This window comes from Rhamphochromis longiceps, linkage group LG3 (assembly GCF_057381845.1).
Source record: "Rhamphochromis longiceps isolate RC_006_pf linkage group LG3, R_longiceps_female_GT1.1, whole genome shotgun sequence".
Taxonomy (NCBI): domain Eukaryota; kingdom Metazoa; phylum Chordata; class Actinopteri; order Cichliformes; family Cichlidae; genus Rhamphochromis; species Rhamphochromis longiceps.
The window spans coordinates 55972362-55993265 of NC_140559.1; the positions used below are offsets into that span (position 1 = coordinate 55972362).

At 40.4% G+C, this 20904-nt stretch overlaps 1 protein-coding gene across 1 annotated transcript; it reads right to left on the reverse strand.

The window, feature by feature from the left end:
- Positions 1 to 24: 24 nt before the first annotated feature.
- LOC146675365 (prostaglandin D2 receptor 2-like) lies at positions 25 to 12224 on the reverse strand. Its single transcript, XM_085400423.1, has 2 exons — positions 12110 to 12224; positions 25 to 1608 (listed from the first exon to the last, which is right to left on the reverse strand). The coding sequence occupies exon 2, from the start codon at positions 1543 to 1545 to the stop codon at positions 460 to 462; it is 1086 nt and encodes a 361-aa protein (XP_085256549.1). The 5' UTR covers positions 1546 to 1608; positions 12110 to 12224; the 3' UTR covers positions 25 to 459.
- Between the last annotated feature and the right edge of the window lie 8680 nt (positions 12225 to 20904).

Below are 20904 nucleotides of genomic sequence, written 5' to 3' on the forward strand. Positions count from 1 at the left end.
TGGTAAAGTAAATCCGTTGGGCATCTTTCTTTGCCTTTAGACAACAATTCTGATGGCAAAAGAGCCAAACGGGACAGGCAAAAAAAACAAAACAAAAAAAAAACAAAACAAAACAAAGAAGAAGCATATGAAAACAACAGAAACCTCATAATATCCATCAGGTCACAAGTGCTCCATCCAGTGTCAGGATTAAGGTTGGATTTTAGTTTATCCACATGTTCCAAACATGAACTCCCGATGATGTTCATTTATACTAAAACATATTCTTAATCCTAGATGGGGCACTAATAACTTGATTGATGGATGGAGAATACAATGCTATAGCAAAACAGGTAAGCTTCTTGTGAAAAAGTATTGCCTGAGTGATATGTGTTAGACAACAGGGAACTTTTTTATGTGCAGTTGAGGTAAATAAAACCTTCTTTGCACTTACTAAAGAAGAGATGGTATGTTTTACTTCTAAACTGAAGTACTCATACTTTCTTCCTGAGTTGCAAGGGAATGCTTCTTTCTCGTCATTATCTCAGAGTTGCCGATAGAGCTCCGAGCTGTGCTGCGGCGCCGGGCGAACTCTGCAAGATCCTCAGCCAGAACAGACTCCATCACTGCACCGAGAGAATGTCGGATCTTATTGCACAGGTCAGGGCAGCTGAACACATACAGAACAGGATTGAGGACGCTGTTGAGGAAGCCAATCGTCGCTGCAACTGGGAGGGCCTGTCTTATAAAATCCTGAACAGACTGAGAGTTTGGAGCCATCACTTCCATGACGATGAATATGTGGTAGGGTGCCCAGCAGAGTACAAAGCTCACCACCACAGACACTACAAGCCGAACAAAACGGAAAGGGCGACGGTTACATCTGTTTGCTATTATGGAGTGTACAACAGCATAGCTCACTATGATGATGACCAAAGGGATTAAGAAGGCAAAAAACAGCTTCATTATTGCCAGTCCTTCTTTCCGTTGTTTAATTATAGGTTTATTATTTGTCTGATTCTTTGGTTCAGGCAGGAATCGTGCATAATCATAGTAACAGAGATTCCGGCCATGTTCTACAGGGATGACGTCACGAAACAGGAAGAAGGGGATAGTGCAGATCAGAGCCATGGCCCAGATTACCCCACATATCTTCTTAACTAGTTGGATGTTTCTGTGGTTTTGGGCCCAGACAGGTTTCAGCACCACCAAGCAGCGGTCCAGAGAAATGGCCGCCAGTAGGAAGCCACTGACGAACATGTTGAGAAAAAAGATGGAGGAATGGATGCGGCAGAAAGTTGTCCCCAGTGTCCAGGTTTTGCCCCGGGCCATGTACAGGGTGAAGAAGGGCAGTGAAGAAGTGGCTAGAAGGTCAGAGACTGCGAGGTTCAGGATCCAGATGCTAATGATGGAGCGACGGACATGGAAGCCCACCACTGCAACGATGAGGAGGTTTTCCACGATGCCAATTGTAGAGAAAATGCCATGGAGGGTAATGGTAAAAACATTCAAAGAATGGGACCCTACAGGGTGGCTGGATACATTATGGTTGCTATTTTCAGTCATCTTGGATGAAAGATTTCTTGTCGTCGTGTCGGGTGGTTGCAGTTCAGATGACGTGCTTCACAGCTGAAAGAGAAAGAGATGATAACATGTAAAATCAAACAGTTCAGTTAGTGGAATCTGTTATGAAAGAGAAAAGTCATATCTAATTTTTTTTTTTTTTTAAGAAAACATTTTGTTGTTATTGTTTAAATGTGGTTACTTTACGAGGAATGGCTCAGCACAAATCTGATTTGTCTGTTCTTGTTCAGTAATAGTATATGGCTACTGGTCTATTTAGTATAGCTACAGTAAATGGAGTGATTCGTATATTTCTACGCTATATTCAACATGCCAGATTCACACACATTCTATGCTTTGAAGTGCTTTCTAACTACCATTCACACTCCGATGGATGCATCAGAGATATCCTGCCACAAGGATATTTTGCATGCAAACTAGGGTGAGCCACCAACCACCAACTTTCCGATCAGTAGACAACCTGCTCTACCTCCTGAGCTACAGCCACTGTATGAAAGTGTTGAACCACCCCTTATTTCTTTCTTGTTTTCTAGTAAAATTGGAAATACAGATCTGGTACATTTATTTTATTTGGTATGCTTATTTTTCACAGTCTGAACTCTCTTAGGTAAGCTTTCTTGTCATTTCTTTGAGTAGTCTTCAACTTCAACAGTTCTCCAGGGTTCCTGGGGGACAATCAAAGCTTTTCTTTGGATGTTGATTGGTTTTTATTCCATTGTCTGTTATAATTTCAAACTGCTTCGGTAATGCTGAGGTTGGGCAAGCTGCTGTGTGCTGATGATGATTTCAAATTTGGATTTATCACTTTATAGGACATGTTGTCACTTCTTTTCAGTCCAGTACTTGTGAAAAAAAGCATTCTTCAGGATGGAGCTGATATATGCCAAAATACACAACCGCTGAGACCATTTTCTGATCATGACTTGGAGATACTTTTCATCTGCTGCAGATCATTTTTATCTTGGTCTGCCACTGCTTTTGTCGTTCACTTATCAATTTGGCCCAGTTTTCTTTAAGGACACACTGCACACCATCCTGAGATATGCCATTTTTTGACTAATGACTCATTAGGAATCACATTGTTGGTGCAAAAATACCATTTTATGCCTCTCAAACTGTGTTATATTTGATAGTTGCTGAAGTAGTTATTTGAAATGGGAAAAAATTCTATACTTTTGTGAAGGAAAATGAGTTCTTTAATACGTTTTCTGTTATGTGCACACAGTTAGGGAGTTAGGGATGATTCCATAGGTACTGTACATTTCAAGTGGCTTACAAAGACATTGCCCAGAAACTGGTCAATATTGGGTTTGTTACTTGTTACATTTCTTAATGCTGTAATGCTGAACAGTACTTGAGTACCCCCACAGAGAAACTAAATTATTACTTAAACTCCGCTGCCAATTACCAGTTAACAGTATAAATCTTTTGCCACACGTGAGTAGAAGTCATCATTCTTTTAGTGTTTAATTATTAACACGAAGTGGACAACACTGAAAACTGGTTCAAAGAGACTTCAAAGTGATTGCCACAGTGATTATACTGTAAAACCACACAGGAAGAAACCTTGGCTGCGAGACTGACTGCACACTCAGGTTTAACATCAGTCTGGGTTCTTCACATTGTGTTAGCATGCTTGTGGAGATGCTTGCAAAGAGTTGATGTCATGTTAATCATTTGTACTTACTTCTGTCCTAAACTTTGCACTTGACCAATTTACCTTGTTGTTTTGGGCCATTGGAGTATTCTTATCTCCACTTCTCAGAAGTTGTATACACCTCCACCATTGTCCCTCTCCATGCATATGAACTACAGTCAGTTGATTGTAGCACAAATGTGCCGAAAGAAAAAGACACGTTTTTCAACCCAGTATCATGTAATAGACACGCCGGTCCACTGTGTCCATTTCACGTTTGCCTCTCACTAGTGACTTCGCGGCTTTAAAAGTCTCCTCCTGCTGGTGATGCAGCTTCTACATGTGTGCCCATTTTACACTAGGAAGGAGAAAAGCATGATGAACACAGTGGACAGGAGTGCCTATTTCACACTTTGCTGTAGGACTGAGTTGCATTTGTTGTTTGTTTGTTTGTTTGTCTCCGCCCAGCACGCAGATAACTGAAGAACCTTTGGAATAATTTCAGTGTAAGGACATTTAACTACACATTTAATCCCTGGCATATGTTAATATAAGATTTAAAAAATGCAATAGTTTTTCCCAGTTCAGGTTTTCTTTAGTTTTGTTTTTGCCATCCCTGCCTTGTGTTCTGTTATTTACAATAAACCTCACTTGCATCTTAGTAAGTGCCTGCATTTGAGTCCACTTTCCCACACATCACACACACTGCTGCCGCAGCCTTGACATACTTAACTACTTTAGTGTAGTGTAACTGGCTTTGGGGAGTTTAATAAGCTGAAAAGCTATAAATAAATAATACATTCATTTAAAATGCCAAAACTGTATGCCTTCCATCATATTTTCCAAAGCTGTCCAGCGGGCTAGATTGGGTCTCTCTGCTGTGCCGATTCTGGCCCCTGGGCCTTATGTTTGACATCCCTGATCTAGGCTTAGCAGTATGATTTGGCTTATGGTTGGCCTAATAGTGAGTAAATGGTTCAATAGACAGAATGAAGGGCAATTGAAATAATTTCACAATCACCCCCCCCCCCCCCCTTCCCCAGCAAAAAAAAAAAAAGAAGTGGAATATATGTCAACATAGATTGCTGTCAGCTTCTCCACAGTGGGTAATTAGGAGACTACAGGTTGTTGTGTCTCAGAATATTCGTTTCTGATAGTATGACACCAAACAAGTTAAACTTTCTAAAGTAGGCCTACCTTGTTCCTCGTTTAGTTTTTTCAACAGCTGTTACACCCTTAAGTCAGTTTCCTGTGTCAATCACAGACAGTGTTTTTAACAAAACAAAACAAAACAACAACAACAAAAAAGTGTACACAAGACTGCAATCTAAGGGGTTGTAACTGTGCCTGTGTTTACATGGGCGCTTTCAGCTTAAGGTGAAGGTGAAGAGAGTAAGCTCGAACTGCAGGGCCCTGCACTACGACGCGAGTTGAGCATACTCAGGCCATCTGTCCGTCAGACCGCTGACAGTCAGGATTAGCAGTCATACGAAGCTGGTTACAAACTTGCTAAATTAAACCAGGGTTTTCCCCTGCATGTTCACAGGAAGTAGGCATGGTTTGGGTATCATCTGACCGGTTCACTGGTCACACGACTCTCTATGAGCGTCACCTACTCGAGAGACTCTATCAGATGCTGATAAAATGGTTATCAACATAAAAGAAGAAGACAAAAAATTGAACTTTTCTAAGGAAAAAAAAACTATAAACTTATGCATTAAAGCTTATGCCCATGCACCATGGTCAAGGAGCTGCTGCAGTCTGTCTGCAGATCAAGTGAAGTTATTCCCCTGACTGAACAGGTAGTCTAAGAGTGTGCTCTATGTTCTAGTTTTTGCAGTTCCAGTAGTGTAAAAGAGACCTATCAGCAGATTAGAATCAAGCGTGCAACATTTGCACACTTTCTGCATCACCAACTGAATGTGTGTAATTCCTGTAAGAATGTGATGCATAGTTTGCGCTTCAGTCAGTGGTTTTAGTACGTTCGCTTTAACAACTTGCACCTATGAAACGCGTTGACCCAGCAGAGAATCAGTAATGCACTTTAATAATGCTGAACAAAAAAATGTGGCGTTTTTAAACTAAACTTTGAAACATCAGCTGCTCCCTGTTCTTCTCTGAGCTGCAAACTCGGTGCAGTTTAAGGGTTTGAGAGTAAAAATTAAACTGCAGTGTCTGCAGAGAATAATGTTTAGAATAATAACACTGCTGTAAAGTTCTTTCACTGACCACAGAAAGCAAACAAACAAAAAAAAGTAAAGAACCAGGAATGGCGACGCTATTTTCTGAAGTATTGATTTCATACCTGTTGATATCTAATCTGCTTCACGGCACAAGTTACCATGGTGATATGTTCCTTTAAGAAGTGAATCACTTCTGTAGTTCAGCAAACCCAGTGTTTATCCTGAAGTTAGCTTCGTAATCCAGGCATCAGGAATCAGAGAAATCCGGGGAAAACTGAGAGTACATTAGGGGAGAATCACAGATGCTCTGACAAAGGACCAAGAGGAGTTTCTGCCCATAGTAATGGGCAAGTGGAGACTAGTAGGGAACGAGGTACAACAACAGGGACAAACAAAAACAATGAAGGCATTTAGTCCCTATCAGAGTCCAGAAGATAAAACAGACAACAGTTCACACGCACCATATTTGGTCTATAATGCACTATTACATTTGATACCCACCTGCGATAAAGCCTGTCTGACTGGAGAACACAGTGATGAAAGGAGGGAAAAAGAGATAAACACACTCAGTCGCAAAAGAGTGAAATTACAGGCTAAAAAAGCAGAATCCACATCATTAGAGTTTACAGGGCACAGCTACTCTCACTCATACAGAAGACTGTTACACACTGCGGCAGTCGTCATACATTTATGTAAACTCACAAGACGCAACAGTGCATATGTCAACGTGGAGAAAAAAAGGGCTCAACTTATGAGGGCAGGAAAATAGCTGCACAAAAACTCTGGATTTAAAGTATGAATTAGGCCAAACACTTGTAACCAGGGCATCTGGTGATATAAACTATAATTCAATCCATTTCAATTCAAGTGAGTTTAATTCAACACCAGTCACCTCAAAGCACTTTACATTTTAAGGTAGATACTCTACAATAATATCATAAAAACAAGAAAAGAAGAAATGTCAGCAGTTGCATACAGATACACTACACACACATGTACATTTGTGTGGGAAACTTCCAGGCTTGCCATAAAGTCCTATTTTAAGAAACCACATTGGTATAAACTTGTAAACAGTGATGTAAATAGTCATGTTAATTATGGTTCTGTCAACAGCGTTTCTGTTTGTCTTTGCCAAACTGGCTGCTCTTATTGCTGCCTTTTCTATTCTTTTCTTCTCTTTCTTTTGTTTGTCATTCTGGTCAGCCTGCCTGTGTGAGTTTTCACAGTTAGTGGTCATCAACACTACTGCCCCCCCCCCCCCCCCCCAAAAAAAAAAAAAAAAAGAAGAAGAAGAAGAAGAAGAACGCTTTTATTCTGCACCTCCAGCATGCATATTTAGAGTGACACTGCAGAACAAAACAGCATTATTTGAAAGCAGCTTGATAGCTGAAAGCTGAATAATTTTGTTGGCAGTATCTCTGCATCTCTTTGTCTTTCACACTTATTGCTCTTGTTCCCCACATCCTCTATACACAACTTCAACTGCAGATGTGTAACATGACCTAATGATGTAGCACACACATATACAATGAATTAAATATGACATTAATTAACTCAACGGCTAACATTATTACATCACAACAAAGACAGCTATAACACCTAAAAGCACTAAATTAGGAAGGAGGACTGGCATGAACAATTTGGAATATATATATTTTGTCATTCATTGATTTATTTGGTTACTGTGTTGCTGCTGATGGAAACTGTGCCAAAATCTTCTAAAAATTCTATCAAAAGTAGTTTTGCAGCTTTTATTAAAGTAAGTCTTTATCTGAAAGATATATTACAAGCCACATCATTCATGCTCATATTAAACTGGCAAGATATTACCCATTTCCAGTACATTTCATGATTCCAGTGAATATGGATCTGAGTCATCAAAACCTGCTCTTTGAAAGTGAAACTGGACAATGGATTCACAAAATGCAACAACAAAATTCTTACCGGTTCGTTTTGTTTCTGTTTTGTCTGCAGCAGGTCTGATGTGGTCTCTGTCGTGCTGTGTTACTAGATGACACTAGACAGCACTAGCCTCATGGATGTATAAGTACTGTGAAGTAGGAAGTCACAAACCTCAGAATCAACCTAAAGTCTTCACAAGATTGAAGTAGACTATAGCCAAGTGTCAAACCAGACACCAGTTTCTAAAGAGGCCCAAGCTGTTCAGACACATAAAGTCACCAGTCTGTAACTAAATGAAGATAGTCATTTTTAGATTGATACACTGCCAGTATATAAAGTCAGTATAGACTACCACAGTATCATTTGAGTTACAGGAAAAAGGCCAGACGCTATCACTGACATCTACAAGCATTCACACAGCATTGCTTTCATTTTTGCAGACATTACAGCTGTTGAAGACTCAAATAACTGACACGATATCACACAGAATCTGCTTTTAATGCATTTCCTGTGTGATATATATCCTGTAATCTCACGTATTTTTATCTGCTAAAATGTTCAAAAAGTCACTGGTCACTGTTTTAAAATATATAAATACCAACTGGCCACTATATCAAGTACATTTTGTTAGCGCAGAGTTGAGAAGATAACATCACACAATTGGTGCAGAATCGTCGACTGCCTATCTGTGATTCAAATCTCGCGTTACACCACTATTCAGAGGTGCTCTATTAGACTGAAATCTGGTGACTCAATTTGAGTACAGTCACTGTCATGTTCAAGAAACCAGTTTGAGACGATTCAAGCTTTTTGGCCTGGTGCATTATTGTAGCCATCAGAAGATGGTACACTGTAGTCATGAAGGAATGGACATGAGCAACAACAGTACTCAGGTAGACCGTGGTGTTTAAACGGTGCTCAGTTGGTACTAAGGGACACAGAACGTGCCACGCAAATATCCCCCACGCCGTTACACCACGATCCGCTTGAGTTTCAATACAAGGCAGGATGGATCCATGCTTTCATGTCATTTATCACAAATTCTCACCCTACCAACCAAATGTTTCAGCAGAACATGAGACTCATCAGACCGAGTGACATTTTTTGTCGAGTTTTGATGAGCCCGTGTTAATCGTAGACTCAGATCTTGGGGATGAAAACATTGGAGAAAATGAGAGCATTTCAGCCAGTTCTGGTAAACATCCTGTTTGGTTAACACCGAGTCTCATGCATGCTGTTAAATTTGGATCGTTTCTCTCACCCATATATTGTGTTTTGTCCTCAGTGCCTTCTCTCTGTCTCTCTCTCTAGCTCTGGACTTGAACATCTCACTTGTGCAACCAACCTCTCGTTATTACTGTGTGCTGTTTTTCTTACTGCTCACCTTCTGCTCTCTCCTTAACCAGACGAGGCCTTTGACAGAAGGGAGTTCGTTTGCCCCACTGTCACCAAGTACAAAGTACCTCAAAGTGTGAATCCAGCCCTCCTCTATAAGTGCACTGGGTCTACACTGACACCTGCTGGCCAATGATAATGTCGTCCCTTCAAGAAAGCCCCTTAAAGTTGCTCAATTTTATCAAACCTATGCATGATAACTGATCGGGAACATAATACAAATTTCCTAATTACAGACTTTATCACAGGGAGTTTTCTCAATTACAAAGCAAACATGTTTTTAATATGGTGACGAATGAAGTGCTGAGTTATAACTTCTGCTTTTTGTCTTTCTATATTTGGTGGGTGATAAGGAGAGAGCACAGGGCATGGTCTACGTTTCTTGACGTGAAAATTATACAGTGACAAGACAGAAAAAAAAATAGTTGACTGCACGTCGCTGACAAGTCATTTACAACTACGATTGTTTTCCCTCACTCTGCAGTGAAGTGTGAATCTCTAGAGCTGTTGTTGTACTTTCCTCTGCATGCTTGCTTCAGCAAATAACATCTTGGCAAACCTTTTCTGAGGTTAGTCATTTGTCACACAAGTTTCTCTGGAGCTTGTTCAAAAGACAAAATAAATAGATTTGAATTCATTTAAGACTTTACAGCTTCATCTCTGTATTCAAATGATTGGTATGCTTCCTGTTTGCGAGAGACTATAATTTAGAGGTGTTGAGTAAACATAGCAGTTATTAGGTTACTGTGGGAAACGATGACAGCTACAAGCACACACTCACTGCATTTTAAACAGTAACAGGGTGTGGGGTTGCAGTCTTCTCCAGAACCACTTATCCAAAGAACATGAGTGAATGATTGAAGCCTTCTGTGATGATCAGGCTGGGTTAAGGATTAATTATTAGAAAGAGGCTTTTAAATTCATCAGTGTCCTCACAAAGATAGCCAAACTACTCTATGTGTGTGTTTGTGCAATCCTCCCCACCCGGGGAGTGGACCGGGCATAGTCACCCACAGATGTGACTTTAGACAAAATACCATAGCTGCTCATGCAACAAACAACCTGAGACTGCATTTATTGAGGTCTTCTGCAATACACCAAATCTGAATCAGATAAGAGTTTACAACTGATCAGACAGACAGATTCTTCACACCACTTACATGGACTGATTGACAGTCTGACTCGTCTGGTTTCATGTGATCTTTCCAGCTAAGCAGTGTCAGATCTGGTTAGTACTTAGATGAGACACCAGCTGAGGGAACCAGTAAGCCTAGCTTATAGCCATACCACCCTGACCACACCCGACTGAGCAACACATTTACTGAAGTAGTTCTGAACAGCGCTAAATCTTAAAATATAAAATACTAGCATATGACATCAACCAAGATTCATCTGTCAAATCATAAAACACCCAAGAAAGCTCTCTGATCAGAGAAAACTGCTTTGTTTACTATGTTTGCATTATCTGTCAGTATAACACACTTGATGACCTGACATTTACCCAAAATAGCACATCTGCGCTTATCTCCACATACATTTACATGTACATATCTAATGCCCCAATGCAAATGCATGCTCACCTTCCTCTTTTTGAAAGCAGACTGCTTCCTCTTGTCTGATCTGTGCAACCAAGGAAAAAGACCAGTGGAATCCCCCCCAAAGCTCCAGACCTGCTCTGACCTCTTTTTGTTCAGGATCTGTGCTCTGACAGCAACAGTTTTACTACTGCTGTGTGTGGGTGTAATATCAGTCTGTTACATTGCTCCCTTATTGTCACTCACTATAATAAATACAGTTTTCTTTAAAATAGGTAATCTGAGTCAGTCATCAACATAAATAAAATATGCAATAATAATTAATAATCCTTTTTCGTTCTTTAAAACAGCAGCTTCCAACCTTTTTTTTTTCTGGGGGTTGGGGACCGCTGCTTTAAAACACTAAAAATTAGATGACTTACATCTCAGGGGGACTTAGAAATGAAAACAAATATAATGCTGATATTCCACATCTGTAAAATGCAAATAAAATGCATTTAGGAATGTTTGAAACGTTGTGCACTTTCTCTCAACCTCTAACTAATCTTGAGAGTTAGATATTTTTTGCTTTGAATCACTGTTTCACTTTGTGAACCACTTAAAAGTTTGAGAACCAGAATACAAACAAAGTGACTCATCAAGAAATCTTAGATCATGTGTGTGGGGGGGGGAAACATCAGCAGTGAGGATAATACAGTTCTTTGCTGCCCTCTTCAGGTCAAATGCAGAGCAGTCATCAAAGGAAGAAGAAGCATCAAATGCATCACACGGGGATGCAAAGTCAAAGCACACAAACGTCACTGCAGTGGGCTTTGTGTGCTTCTATAGCTGTGAAAAACCATCTACACTATAAAGACAGCAACGCAGTTCAAGCAGAAGCAGGTGTTTGATGGAGAAGCTGATAAAAGTGCAGTTTGGATTCAGGATGTGTGAATTAAGTATGTACACAACGCATATGGATATATGCATGTACTTTTATTTCTCATTAAGAAAAAGGTCAGCTCAGAGTTTTTGACTTCCTTCTGTGGATGAGCACTGACACCCACACCTCTGTTACGTCTACACCTTTTCTGCTGAGGTTGTAACTTCTCTCTGTGGCTCCTTTGTTCAAACTGCACTCGTGCTGGAAGAGGTTGAACAGTGAAGTGAGAGTAAAGGATGCTCAGGTTTTACGTGCTCCTGGTTCCTCTCTTTAGAGCCTGTAAGTCCTTCACACTCACTTTTTATTCATTTATGCTGTAAATGAGTTGCAATTGCCTTAAATCTCTCTATCTTGTGTTTGTGGAGTCTCTAACTAATCTTGATTTGTGTTCCAGATGGTGCGCTCCTCTACGCTAACCTTGGAGATAATGTGACTTTTCATTGCTCCTTTGCCTCCAGGGCCAAATATCTCTCCTGGTACAAGCAAGTCATAGGAGAGTCACCTCGAGTCATATCCTCTTTCTACAAACATTTACTCAACTCCAACAGCTTCCACCCCGGGTTTAAAAACAATCAACGCATTTCAGTTGATAGTGGAGAAGATTTCTATCGTCTGAACATTTTTAATGTTCAGGATTCTGACTCGGCCATGTACTACTGTGGACAGACCAGCATCTCAGTCACTAAATTTGACGACGGAACGTTTTTGGTCCTGAGAGGTAATGTGGAAAGTTTTTAAGATTTGGGAATATTAACAATATAAAAACAAATCTGCTTTTTTTTCTTGCACTTCCTATTTTAACATGTGTTTTAACACTTTTTCAGAGCCCAGTCACAGGACTTTCCTAAAGCAGCCAGAATCAAACTCTGTGCAACAAGGAGACTCGGTGACACTGAACTGCACGCTGCTCAAAGGATCCAGTGCCGAAGAAGACAACGTTTACTGGTTCAAAAAGGATACAGTAGATTCTCACTTGGGAATCATGTACAGCCACACAAATAGCAGCAGCCAGTGTGCGAAGAGGTCTGAGTCCAGGTGCTCTGCACAGAGATGCGTTTACAGCTTCACAAAGAAGAACGTGAGCCGGTCTGATGTCGGGACGTACTACTGTGCTGTGGCTTCATGCAGCGAGGTGCTTGTTGGGAAAGGCACGAGGCTGGATGTCGTAGGTGAGGAACATATGTGTTAAAACTGAAACCTATTATATTTTCTTTCACCCTCTTATTTTCCTCTTTTGCTTACTCTACGTTGCTTTCTATGTCTTTGCAGTGAAACAGGACAAAGCTGTCCCCGTCTTGGTTAAGACTGTGGTTGCAGCTCTGGTTGTCTCAGTTATTTTCAATGTAATCTTCTGTGGTACCCTCTGCAAAATAGTCCAGAGAAAAAAGTGTCCTTCTAAAGGTAACTATTGCCTATCATAAAAGCACTCTGATGACTATAAAACATGTCAGCAGTTAAATTTCTCTTTCCTTTCTATTTCTTTCATAAGGGTCACTTCAACAGCCTAATACTTCAGAATACACTGCGAACTGTGAGGTTAGTAAATGAGAAAAAGCACAGTACAGTAAGTCTTGAAACACCTCTGATTTCTTACATTTTCACATTACATTTTCAAAGCAGCTAGACTTTGTGGTCATTTGTTAAATGGTCTTGAGCAATAGTTCTTCAGGCTTTCTCAAGAGTTTTTCTTTGGACTTGAATGGCTTTTTCAGTCATTTTCAGTCCAGTGCCTGATCACTGTGGGGAATAATTATCAAGGGATGAACCAGTGCTGTATCAACACATAACACGCAACTTAACAATGAACAGTGCTGGGAAGGTCCCTTTTAAAATGTATTCCACTACAGAATACAGAATACATGCCCCAAAATGTATTTTGTAACGTATTCCGTTACGTTACTCAATGAGAGTAACGTATTCTGAATACTTTGGATTACTTAATATATTATCATGCTTTTTACAACTACATGAATGTCCTATTGTTGTGTGATTTATTACTATTACTGAAGAATACTCGCCATACCAATAACAACTAGATTTTGAAATCTTAATGTAAAATGAGTAACAGTAGGCAGTAGCGGTTTTTGATACGGGCGACATGGGCGGTTGCCTGGGGCGGCATCATGGTGGGGGGCAACATCATGGGCATCGGCAAAACAACCCCAAAAAAACAAAACAAATAAAAAAAAATTACTCGTATTCATGCTGCCCCGACGTCATGCCAGCGCATATTGGGAATGGCATAGGCACCGATCGGTTTTCTACCGCCCATTTGCTGGGAGTAAGGGCGCCCTCCATTTGCGAGGTGCGCCTGCTGCTTGCTCCACAGGGAGGAGAGGGCGGGGCGGCGGGGGATTCTCTGGCTGGTTGGAGCAGCATCTAATAACCAATAACCAAATTAAAACAAAATAAAAACAAACCAACAAACACGAAAACACCAGACATCCTGATGCAGACTTATTTGCATCGATGTTTTTTCGAAATTCTATACACGTAAAGTGAGTGCGAGAGCCCTCGGGGCGCCTGCTTGCTGCTGAAGTCAAAGTAAACTTTATTGTCATCTCTGCTACATACAGTCCAGTAATTAGAGAGACGAGACGACGAGGCTCCAGTTACAGCAGTGCAAGTAAACAAACAATAAACTAGGGGTAAAGGGATCAATAACAATTTATAATTTACAGTTTGATGATTTAAAGTCTCACACACAACCTGTGGAAAGGGGAGGGGGGCCGGCTGCTTCCAAATAGAGCACATTTCATTCATAATGATGTAATTCCAAGACCATTATGTATTCATTATTTGAATCCTGGGTTGTGTGAAATCCCAGAAATACACCTTAGACAAAGCAAATCTGTGAACTAAGGTGTAGGCCTGTTAGGTTATGTTGTGGTGATCCTCGAGTTGGGGGATGGGTGTTCATACTGGAGTGCAAAATTAAAACCAATGGAAGATGGACAAGAAAAGTTCAAAGCCATCAGGTGCTCAGTTTAGGAAAAAGAGAAAAGAAGAGGAGGAGAAACGAGCAAAGGATACAGGTAAGCAGATGTGTCATTGGATAATGGCAGGTCATCCTGAAACAATCAGAGTCAGAATACTTTATAAATCCTTAAGGAAATAATGTGGGTTACAGTTGCTCCAAAACGAAATGGTAAAAACGGTAACAGTAACAGACTAAACTCCAAACAATACATTATGTTACATATTTTAATATTAATTAGTCATTGTCAATTGTTGATTTCTCCTGTTCTCATTGTATGACGAATTATGATGGCTGTTTGGTAGCCGTTTGCATACTATGCATACTCTCTCTCTCTTCATATGTGTGTGTGTATATTTCTCTGGTGAAGTTCGGTATGGTTTTATGGTTTTATGTGTGTGTGTGGGGAGGGGCGCCAGAGGGAGTGTTCGCCTAGGGCGCCAAACAGGCTAGGACCGCCACTGACAGTAGGGTGGGTATTAGATGAGGCTGAACTTTTTGCAGCGATCCCGGATAGAAACTATTCCGCGCGTATATAAAACAGGTCTGCGGCTCCGAACCATAGTAAAGGGACCTCTAGCTAATATGTCGGGTTTCGTGTCGGGCTCGTAACCGAAAACTAGCTTTACTTTGTTGTCTGGGTCAAGTTTGAGACAGAGAGTGGTGTTGAAAGGCTGCACCAACGGAACTTGTTGTTTCGGAGGAAAACACAAACACAGTGTACAGTCGAGTCTTAATAGCTTACTTACAACTGGGCTCGTCAGGCACTCTTTTTGGCTGCAGTGGTTATCATTATATTTACACACTTCCATCTCACTTTTCTGGTTAGTGACAGCTCGTAGTTTTCCTTTTTCTCCCTCCCTCGCTCACAGACACATAACGGGTATAGCAGTCCATTCTCCCAGCAGCACGGACTACACTGCCCATGAGGCTACACTGTTTAGGGCTGTGCCTGTAACACTATACCTATTGCCTTCATATTAAATCATTTTTTTAATAATATTTTTTAAAAATATTTATTCACGTCATTATGCGAGAGTTGACATGGGCCGCGAGACTGAGACACAAGCATTAGAGCCACTTAATGCGTGTTTTGTTTTGGTTTCCACCGACGTGGAATTACCAAAAATAGAGAGAGCATAGCCTAACATATGAAACAGGAAAAGACCTCCGTATAATCTATTTATTTCAACAAAGTAACTGCATTCTGAATACCACCTTTTTAAACGGTAACTGTAACGGAATAGTTACTCATATCTTGTATTTCCGTTACTCCCCAAAACTGACAATGAACTAATATTAAATTGTATCTTTAGGCACAGCACATAATTTCTTCCTATTTCTTTAGCTGAAGCTTCCAAATATGCCAAAGATAGCACAGCGTGACAGAAATAAAATAGCAACTTTGCACCAACAAGACAAAAGGATCTGTGAGCCAAATACTTGGTATATCTCAATACAGCGTGTCTATAAATATTTGCATGCATGAGTAGGAAATGAGAATCGTGTTCTTAAGAAATAAGAAAATCACCAGCAAAGACCTGACACAGCTCCTGAGAGATGCATCCGGTCTTTCAGTTAATCCATCAGATGAGAAAAACCTGAAGTATACCACTGGCAGCAGGTTTTATGGAGTGAAAAATCAAAATGAGAAAATGTCAGTTCACATCATCGTTAGTATGTATGGAGGAGGTCAGGATAGAAACATGACAGTGAATGTCTACAGCCATCTATCAACCACAGAGGAGATTCTGTCATGGTTTGGGGCTGCATTTAGCCAATGATGTTGCGCATTTTGTCAAAATTGATTGAATAAAGAGGTAGATTGAGATTTTAATCCATTTCATTTTTAATAATAATGATCCCAAACATGCTGCTAGTCCAGTAAAAGCCTATATGTATAGAAAAAGAAACAGTAGAACACTATCAGTCATGAACTGGCCCCAGAGCCCCGATCATCCTGACAGAGAACAGAATAAAAACCAGCCAACGTTCAAAGAAGAGCTTTGTGTTCTTCAGTTCTGGAGAACTATTCCTGAAGACTACTAAATAAATTACAAAAAAAGATTAAGAGTTAAGGCTGTGTTGAACAGGGTTAGAGTGTCCATACAAAAATGTTCAAACTTGTTGGAACTGTGCAAAGCCTGCCGTTGTCTTTTAAACTGTATTTCCACACATTTCACATTTTCCTAGTAAAATATAAAAAATGAGGGGTGGATGAAGACTTTTGCATTGCACTGTATATGGACAAATTCTATCATATGGCTTTTGTATTTCCCACAGAATGAAGACTGTGCTGTTGTGCAGTATGCAACTGTGAATTTCAAGAAAAAGATTGAGACAAGTAGGAGACAAAGAAAGGACACAGTCAACGACCCAATCTACTCTGCAATTAGAACGTCTCACGTGGAGTGATTTTGTTCAGTCAAGTCAAAATTATGGCCACTGTCTCTCCTACATCTGTGATGTTGGTTAATATTAACTTCTCAAAGAAGGTTGTTCGATTAGTTTTGGTTGTTTATTTAAAAAAAAAAGAGGATTAGGCTCCAAGTGGAATAAATTTCAAGATGTACTGATGGATGGAGGGTTGGGTGGGTGGATTGCAAAAATGTTTCCAATGCAATGCACCTAAATGAGTTATTTGATCAACAGTGCAACAGTGCAGACATTAGGGGCAGGACTGTTTGTGGCTGAGTGACCTAAATTCACTTTTTCATAACACAGTGGAAAAAAAACCCCAAAACAAAACCGCCCAGTTTCACCACACAATGCCACTGCTGCCCAAAGTGGTGAACGAGTAGCCAACTCAGTGTTCCTGGCCTATTTTAAAGAGGAAAAAAGTTATTACAGGAAACACATTTTGATGTACACTCTTTCATGTCTTTGGAACAAAACTACTTTCAGACAGTATTCATTTGTGCACACTGAGTGAAATCACAGTGGAATCTAGCTTAACTCAACTCTTAACTCTACTGAAACTCAGCATATACGTTAAAATTTATGAGCCTACATTTGGTGACCCAACTAAATTTCACTTCTTAAACTTTTCCTGTGGGTTTGAGTTGTTTGTGAGCATTTAAGCTGTGCATTACTTTTTTACCAGAGGTTGGACAAGTAAAAAAAAACGTTTGAAATAACTCAAAACATGTTTTGTATTTTAGATTCTTTAAAATAGCCACCCCTTGCTTTGATTACTGCTTTGCACACTTGTCATTCTCTCTATGAGCTTCATGAGGTCGTCACCTGAAATGTTTTTCCAACAGTCTTGAAGGAGTTCCCAGAGATGCTGAGCACTTGTTGGCTATTTTGCCTTCATTCTCACATCTCATCCCAAACCATCTCAACTGGGTTTAGGTCATGTGACTGTGGAGACCAGGCCATCTGACGCAGCACTGACTCTCCTTCTTGGTCAAATAGCCCTCACACAGCCTGGAGGTATGTTTGGGATCACTGTCATGTTGAAAAATAAATGATCGTCCAGCTAAACACAAACTAGATGAAATGTCATATCGCTGCAGGATGCTGTGGTAGCCATGCTGCTTCAGTGTGCCTTCAGTGAAAAAAGGGAAAAAAAGAAAAAAGAAAAACCATTAAATGAGAAGGTGTGTCCAAACTTTTGACTTGTAGTGTATATATGAACTTTATTTTTCTAAACTAAGAGAAACAGTCTTGATGTTGAAACAAACCTTACTAGATTCCAGGGTCTAGAGATTTTGTTTGAGGGTTTTGTGGTGCTTGTCTTGTGTCTTTGTTTTTATTCTAAATTTATCTGTTCTTTTACTTTGTGAGGCTTTGCTCCACATTGCATATGTGTGTCAGGGAAATATTAAGTTTAACTTTCCGTTATTGTTCAGCTAAGGGAGCAGAGTTAATGGCAGGCAAGCAAAAAGAGAAAAAGTGCTTTATATTGGAAGGTAAAGACCCTAAATTAATACAGAGACAACCCCAACGATCAGACAACTCCCTATAAACAAGCGCTTTGGCAGCAGTAGGAAGGAAAAACTCCCTTTTAACAGGAAGAAACCTCCAGCAGAACCAGGCTAAAAGAGTGGCAGACATCTGTCACGTTGGGGTGTGGAGAGGAAGACAGGAGATATTCATAGTGTGGAAGAAAACCAGATATTAATAATAGCTAAGTAAAAGTTGGTAAGTCAGTTATCTACTGGCTGAATCCCCATATTTATTGTACTTGTGAATTACCCCTATTAGAAAAATGTGACAAATGTCCTCCAAATGCAGGGATGTAAAACTCATTTTACATCGTGGGCCACATACAGCCCATTTTTGACATTAAGCAACCCAAACAGTAAAACTACATGTTAAATGTGTGCTTTCTATGTGTTTGTTTTTTAATAAAAAAAAATAAATCTGTCTTTTAATTGTTTCTGTTTTAGTTAATTACTTGGTATGCAGTATGAAAAGAGATGGGAATCGAGAACCGGTTCTTGTAGAGAACTGGTTCCCAGTAGTCCAATTCCCCAGAATCCTTAGTCTGCCTGCATATCGATCCTGCTTCTTGGTTCTTACACTCTCAGATAATTTTACACAGTAACATGAAAGCAACTTATCGAGTAGCATAAAGAACATCTTTCTCCTGCGTGTAATTAAGTAATGTAATGCATTACTTTTTAAGTTTTGAGTAATGACCTCAGCAATGATCAAAACAAAGAGCGGAAATGCCTCCAGCATCCACAAACATTCGACCACTGAATGTAATGTTACTGATATGGATAAAGCAGTTAAATTAGTAAAAATGTTTTGACATTTTAAATCTGTGTACGCCTTCACATTTTCTGAAGCTATCCAGTGGCACAGATTGGTGTCTTTACTAGGCTGATTCCTGCCCCCGGGCCTTATGTTTGACACCCCTGCCTAAACGCAACACATGCAGGCCTTTATACAGTGACTGTTAGAAAAACAGAAAAAATACACACTCGCTGAATATGATCTCTGGGCGAGAATCACGTACGGATGTGGGTTTCCGTCATGTGCCACAGGAAACAGCTATTTTTATGTGAATCACTTTCAATTTTAGACCATCTGAGTGATTAAATTTATTTTTGTTTTTTTTTAAGTTAAACTTTTTTTGGACTTCCTCTTTTACTTTTACTTTTTTTAAGTAGCACTCTACACATAAAGGATTAGAAAAAGAATGACAAAATTATCACAATTATCAGAGGATTATTAGGGGATCACATTTCTTCTCACTATGACTTTTTATCACTTTATAAGCATATTTGTGTGGTTATTTTGTTAGTTATTGACACTCATGTCTTGTTTATTGTGGGCTTTTTGTCTGATTTTAGTTACTCTGATTATGTTCCACATTTCCCTTCCAAAACCTCCTGTGATTGGCACTCGGTATGTTGGAGTGTCCTGTTCACCCTGTGCTCCCTGTTGATTCTTTGGCCCCAGTTACAAAGCCCTAAAGACATGTTTCAGTGTTTTGGAATCCTGTATGTAGTTGCTGGCAGTCACTGGGACCTCATTTTCTAAAGCACAGAGATCCAAATTTACAGTCTGCCAGTGACCTCATGATTGCCAGGAAGTATATGGTGCTGCACTTTAACCTACCTATGGTCACAAGCAGAAACAGTTGCTCTTAGTGTGCACAGTAGACGCTGACTTGGTTGCAAACACTTGCCAACTAGTTTCTTAATCAGTAGAGAAAGAGTGAAAAGTGTGCCACAAACTGAAAACTGAGAATGTTCACCTTCAAATCAAAAGGTTTGCCTTTCTACTGAAACCAACATGGTTCATAGGGTGAAACTTTCACTTTAAAGGTGAACATTCTACTTGTCTGGTTTCAGCTTGGTGGTAAGCTAGTGAGTCCTTTCAGACGTGTTGGTGTCTTACATAAAACCTCTGCCGACCGTTGCTGAAGCCTTAAGACTTTATTTTAAATCCTTTCTTGGGTTTGTTTTCCTCTTTCTCAGCTAGTCTGTCTGAGAGATTTGCGTTTAGGCCCCAACCCTTCTTCTCATGACAACAGGGACTCAGTTCCTGCATAGTGTGGAAAGAATTTTTAGACTTTCTTGGCTGGCAACAAGACTTCAGCCAGCGTTACCACAAACATTGGTGTCCAACAGGGTTGCCTCCTCAGCCCCAACCTCTGTACCCTGTTCACCCACGACTGTGTCGCCTCCAACAAAGATAACATCATACTGAAGTTTGCGGATGACACTGCAGTGATCGGGCGCATCACGGGACGGGACAAGGTGGCCTACAAGAGAGAGGTGGCCGGTCTGGGGTCATGGTGTGAGGACAACAACCTTAACCTCCACACTGATAAGACAAAGGAGATGATAGTGGACACGAGGAAGAAGAGGAGGCCTCACCAGCCGCTGTTTATCCGGGAGCGTGAAGTGGAAAGGGTGAGCAGCTTTTGATATCTGGGAATCCACATCAGTGAGGACCTCACCTGGACACTGAACACCACTCACTAGCTTACCACCAAGCTGAAACCAGACAAGTGAATTTCACCTTCAAAGTGAAAGTGTCACCCTATGAACCATGTTGGTTTCAGTAGAAAGGCAAACCTTTTGATTTGAAGGTGAACATCGGCTGTATTTCCTTAGCAGGCTGAGGCAATTTGGTATGTCGGCCAAGATCCTCTGCAGCTTCTACAGCTGCACTGTGGAGAGCACATTGACCAGCTGCATCACTTCATGATACAGCAGCACTACTGCTATGGACCGCAAACGCCTGCAGGGAGTGATAACAACTGTGGAGAAGATTATCAGGACTCCGCTGCCCTCTCTGCAGAGCAGAGGAGAGCTGCCTCCATCCTC

Excerpts from the sequence above, each read along its gene's own strand:
- LOC146675365 (XM_085400423.1), bottom strand. The coding sequence starts at position 1,545 with ATGACTGAAAATAGCAACCATAATGTATCCAGCCACCCTGTAGGGTCC.